Source organism: Sciurus vulgaris (assembly GCF_902686455.1).
Source record: "Sciurus vulgaris genome assembly, chromosome: 17".
NCBI lineage: Eukaryota > Metazoa > Chordata > Mammalia > Rodentia > Sciuridae > Sciurus > Sciurus vulgaris.
Window position 1 is genome coordinate 52,020,778 of NC_136478.1, and position 6,000 is coordinate 52,026,777.

General features: G+C 47.1%; 1 protein-coding gene across 2 annotated transcripts in view; it reads right to left on the reverse strand.

The window, feature by feature from the left end:
• The window catches only part of LOC306648341 (cytochrome P450 2B4-like), a 153,876-nt gene extending 151,922 nt beyond the window's left edge, over nucleotides 1-1,954 (reverse strand). For both annotated transcript variants that reach the window (XM_079118401.1, XM_079118400.1), the window contains exon 1: nucleotides 1,749-1,954. In XM_079118401.1, coding sequence (XP_078974527.1) covers nucleotides 1,749-1,919 — 171 coding nt within the window. In that variant the 5' untranslated portion in view covers nucleotides 1,920-1,954. The remainder of the gene's footprint in view (nucleotides 1-1,748) is intronic.
• Between the last annotated feature and the right edge of the window lie 4,046 nt (nucleotides 1,955-6,000).

Sequence of the window (6,000 nt, forward strand, 5' to 3'; positions counted from 1 at the left end):
CTTAACTCCATGCAGTCGTTACACTCTGTCCAATTCTGACAGAATAAACCTGTTCTGGACCCTGAATGATCTTAAGACTCCTACTTGTTTGCTTGTATTCAGTGCCACCAGGATGAACCCTTAACGTTACCTAACTAATTCTTGCAGTTATTTTATATCTGCAGCCAGACTGTCAACTCCTCATGGGCAGGTCCTGCCACTTATCTCCCTGGACATGCCACAGTTCCAGGTATTCATGGGCACTGGGTTGACTCATTCGGTCATCACAGTAGTTACAAGTGGAACAACGCAACCTCCTGAGAGCAGCTGCCTGCAGTAGATCCAGGCCACTCCACACTGTCCCACCAGTGCTGATCTCCTTACTCACCATCTCCAGACATGGCCACTGCAGGGACCAGGTGTAACACCCTTGGGTCACTGGGACAGAACCTTAACTCTCCAACTGTGAGAACCACATGTTAAAGCATTTTGCATACTCTAGACTGTCTCCATAAACACACAGGGCACCCAGAGTCCTGGAACCTTGCAGTGAACAGGGGCGGCAGACCTCAGCCAGCACCCACCCTTCCCCAGAGGATGTGAAAAACTCCTCCAAGGCCCTTCCCAACATATTCCACTTCTCTACTATCTTACAAAGCCACCAAGACTTTTTGAAACCTCCTTTTAGACACATAAGAACTTCCTGGTCAGCTTGACTTCCTTCAGAATTTGTAAAGAATTGTGACTACTGCTCATATCAACAACTCTCATGGAGACAGGAGGCAGTAAGACACAGAGAGCTGGAGTGTGGCCAGCTAGTGTGGCCACAGTTGGTGCCCAAGACTGCAGGGCGAGGAAACTCCCTTTGAGAGGGTCATATGGCCAGGTGCAGTGGTGCTTGCCTGAACCCTAATGACTCCAGAGGCTGAGGTAGGAAGACTATGAGTTCAAAGCCAGGCTCAGCAACTGAGAAAGGCCCTAAATAACTTAGCAAGACTCTGTCTCTATATAAAAAATCAAAAGGGCTGAGGATGTGGCTCAGTGGTTAAGCACTACTGGGTTCAACCGCAGGCACTAAAAAAAAAAAAAAAAAAAAAAAAAACAGGCTCATTCAGGAGTGTGGCTCCATGGCAGGGGAAAAGGACAGAGGAGCTGGGAGTTACTGTCAGGGTTCCAGCTCTCCCACTGGAAAGAGGGGTCATGGATGCTGATTAATTATTAATAAGTAAATAATTACACATGAAAGCTTACATTGGAGCAGTGACAGAGAGCCTGGTACACAATGCAGAGTGTACCCTAGTATGGTGCATCACACTTATTATCAATAAGCACCTCTGACCCACCCCTTGCCTCTCCTCCATCCCAGCACTGAGTCAGGCCAGCCTTCACTCTCTCTTGTTGGCAGAAATCATATCTATATGACCGGTGCTGCTGCCCTTTACCCCTGTTCCAGAGACAGGCAGGCATCCAGGGACACAGCAGAGGGTGGCAGAGGAGAGGGAAGCTGTGCACTAAGGCTCACACTCCACACCTCTGCACATCCACCTGCCTCTCGAGGACAGTGCCCCTCACACACTTCCATCTGAGCAAGATGCAGCTGACCATCTGACCACTCTCCATCAAGGTTCAGGCTCGGGCCCTTCACACACCTGCTGTCCCCCACCCACCAACCCCTGAGCTGGAAAGAGGCCTTGCTTCTCCTGCTGAGGGATCCCCAAACACAGAGGCAGAGACCAGCCCACCACAGGACCCATCCATCTGTGTCTCACCCGCAGGAAGGAACTGAGCAAGCCTCCTCTCTGTAGCTGCAGAAGGTTCCCCAAGAAGGGCAGAGGCCGGGGCCCTGGTGGGAGGTGGCCACGGGCCTTTGGGCGGCCCCTGGCCAGCAGAAGAAAGAGGCCTGTGAGCAGAGCAAGGGAGAGGAGGACACTGAGCTCCATGGTCCAGGTCTGTCTGCTGTCCACCAGCAACAGCCTCAGCTGGACCTTTTATGCTAAGCCTCCTCCCCATTCAGTTATGCAACTCCATCTGCTCCCGCCTCCCTCTCCTCATCGTCCAGGAGAGTGAAGGTAGCAGAGGTGCTGGATGCACAAACTTCCTCCTTGGTTGGCCCAGTGACCTGTCCCCTCCCTTCTTCTCTACCCCCTCCCTACATGTTGGCAGGGATTCTGTGAAAGAGATACACAGTGCATGTGAGGGTGAAGGTGCATGTGTTGTTGGGTATCCTGTGGGTGTGGGTGTGTTTGGGTGCACAGCTGTCCATGAGATTTGTCTGCTCAATGATACTGGCATACATCTGTCCACGCCTGCTTGCTATCATGTGTGCTTGTGTGCTTTTGACCTGTGAGGGGACATTTTCTATGCAAAGGTGCTGGTGGGCATTTCTGTGCATGTGATGACCTTCCCACTGATCACCAGCTCATCAGTAGCTGAGGTTACGTCACAATTTCTATGTCCTTCACCTCACCTCTTCCCATCCCCTGCGTGCTGCACCACCTCACATCGCAGGAAGGGCAAGCACACTAAGATGAGATATTCTGAGAGAAAGACCGTACACATAACTTTTATTACAGTCTATTATCATAATGGTTATATTTTTCTATGAGCTCCTTTGATTAATCTCCTACTGAGCCGAAATTATCAATACAACTTTATCATATAGATATTCATAGAGCAAAAAACAAAGTGTTTGTAGGGTTGAGAACTATGCAAAGACTCAGGTTTCCCCTAGTTTCTTATGGATGTGTTTTTTTTTTTTTTTTTTTTTTTTTTTTTTTTTTATTGTAAACAAATGGGATACATGTTGTTTCTCTGTTTGTACATGGCGTAAAGGCATACCATTTGTGTAATCATAAATTTACATAGAGCAATGTTGTTTGATTCATTCTGTTATTTTTTTCCCTTCCCCCCACCCCTCCCACCCCTCTTTACCCTCTATACAGTAGTTCCTTCCTCTATACTTGCCCCCCTCCCTAACCCTAACTCTAACCCTTCCCTCCCCCCCATTATGTGTCAACCTCCACTTATTAGCGATATCATTCGTCCTTTGGCTTTTTGAGATTGGCTTATCTCACTTAGCATGATATTCTCCAATTTCATCCATTTGCCTGCAAATGTCATAATTTTATCATTCTTTATGGCTGAGTAATATTCCATAGTATATATATACCACAGTTTCTTTATCCACTCATCAATTGAAGGGCATCTAGGTTGGTTCCACAGTCTGGCTATTGTGAATTGAGCAGCTATGAACATTGATGTGGCTGTATTTCTGTAGTATGCAGATTTTAAGTCCTTTGGGTATAGGCCAAGGAGTGGGATAGCTGGGTCAAATGGTGGTTCCATTCCAAGTTTTCTAAGGAATCTCCACACTGCTTTCCATAGCGGCTGCACTAATTTGCAGCCCCACCAGCAGTGTATGAGTGTACCTGTCTCCCCACATCCTCGCCAACACCTGTTGTTGCTCGTATTGGATGTGTTCTTATGACGCTACTCTGTATAGCTTTGCAAGCTGTGATCTCTTAAGACTGTCATGGTGGCAATAATTATCAGCATGAACTTTGGCAGGGACACTCAAACCCTAAGAGTGCACCAGGTTTTGAAGGCTTCTCTGCTCCTGTCTGACTCATCTTTGCTGTGAGCCTTCACCCACACAGTTTCTGTGGTGGTCACTCCATATTTGCCAAATATGAGAAAGAAACTTTATATCCCCAGTGCTAGGCCTGGGCCTGGTTCTCCACCTCTCTGCTCTAAGGACATCTCTCAGGCTGGGGACATGGCTCAGAGGTACCAGGTGAGGTCTTGGGTTGGATCCATGATTCTGAAAACATAAAACAAAGTAAATGCACCTGTTTCTCTTTAAAGTGGATGAAGGATGAGTGAGAAGAGACAAGGGAACATTATTCTTTTTATAAACCTTATATTTTGGTTCATATTAATCATACAGAACAGTGGGCTTCATGGCAACTCATTCATGCACCCATGTAAAGTAACTTGGTCGATATGACTCCCCAAACTTCTCCTTACCCTCTCTTCCTCCCTCCCACTCCCCTTCCTATAGCCCAATGGTTTCCCTTCAGTCTTCACCCCTATTTTTGTTCCTCTCTAATTTCCACAGGAGAGAAAACCTTCCACTCATGTCCCTATGAGTCTCGTTTATCTCACTCAACATAGTGTTCTCAAGTTTTACCCCCTTTTCCTGCAAATGATGGAATTTAGTTCTTTTCTGTGGCTCAGCAAAATCTCACTGCGCACAGAGACCACCATTTTTTATGCGTTTACCTGTTGACAGACGCCCAGGCTGGTTCCATAACTCAGCTCTTGTGAATTGCACTGTGATGAGTCTGGTATGCGTAAGTCACTCTGACTGCTGACTCTGATGCTTCTGGGTAAATACTGGGGAGTGGAAGAGCTGCATCATGTGGTGGTTCCATCCCTCGTCTTTGAAGGACCTCAGCATTGAGTTCCATGGTGCTTGTACTAAGTTACACTCTTACCACCAGTTATCAGTGGGTCTTTTCCCCACACTCCTGCCGTCATGTATTATTTGTATTCTTGATGACTGCCATTCACCTGGAGTGAGTGAAATCTCAGTGTAGTTTGGATTTGTATTTTCCTGACAGCTAAAGAGGTTGGACATTTTCTCATATGATTGTTGACCATTTGTGTGTGTTAATTTGAGAAGTGTCTGTTCAGCCCATCCACTCATTTATAGAATGGGTTATTTTGGAGTTTGGGGTTTTTTGTTTTGGGATTTTGGGGTTTTGATGGGGGCAGGTTTTGGCAGAGCAGAGACTGGTACTTTGGAGATTTAACCCAGAGGCACTTTACCACTCAGTTACATCCCCATCCCTTTTTTATTTTATTTTGACTCATGTCTTGCCAAGTTTCTCAGGGCTTCCCAGTGTTATTGAGACTCACCTTGAACTGGAGGTCCTCCTGCCTCTGCCTCCCAAGCTGACGGGATTACAGGCCTGGGCCACCATGCCCGCTGTGATTTTTGTAATTTTTTTAATGTTGAGTTTATTTAGTTCTTTGTGTAATTTGAATATTAATTCTCTATCAGAACAGTGGCTGGCAAAGATTCTCTCCCATTCTGCAGTCTCTCCCTCCTCTTCATTGTTTCCACTGCAGTCCAGTATCTCTTCACTGTGATGACGCAGCAAAGGGATGCAGACCTTTTGTCAGAACCAGGACCCTGACCCTGACATCTGAGTCACACTCTAGTGACCCATGAGGAGAGGACAGAGAAATGTGATGTTTTTCAAGTGGACTCGCTTCTCTGATATTGGAGAGGTGCTGCCATAGACTTTCCTGACCCCAGAACCTTGCTCCTGCTGTGCTGTGTCACCTGGCGCTAAGCCTGGGTTACCATGCCAGCCCAGGACTTCCTGGTGGGGAGACAACAAGTGCTTCTTCCTCTTAGAGAGTAACTCATGGAGTCCTTACGCTTTGAGGGACATGTCGTGGTGGTCATCCCCATTTGATAGTTGAAGAGCCTGAAAGAGAAGTTGAGAGTCTCACCCAAGCAGACCCAGGGGGTTAGAGCTATGCTGTCCAACGTGGGGTCACCTTGTCACACAGGGCCTCAAACACCTGCAACGTGACCTGCTCCATGACACTTAAATTTGATTCTAATTTTAAACTTAGATAAAATTAATTTTAAAATTCGATACTGAAATTGGGCTATAGGAGAAGTGATAGGTATTTTGGAACATGTTTGTGAACCATCTGTGTAAACGGTGAGCAGGAGGCCCTGCTGAGGCCACTCACTGCGGCTCTCACGGGTTCCTGTCTCTGTGGCCCATCCCTCAGGGATCGCTGCCCTTATGGCATGATGCCCTGTGCCTTGAAATCTGCTTTCAGAACAAGTCCTCTGTCGTGTGGTTGTTTCTTTGGGAAGGTTGCTCTGATCACTGTGAATTCATCTGGGTCACAAGAAGCCCTGTGTTTGTATTTGTGTGTGTGCTATGTACTCCTGTATGTGTCTGCTGGGGCTGGTCCTGTGTTGTGTGTGTGTGT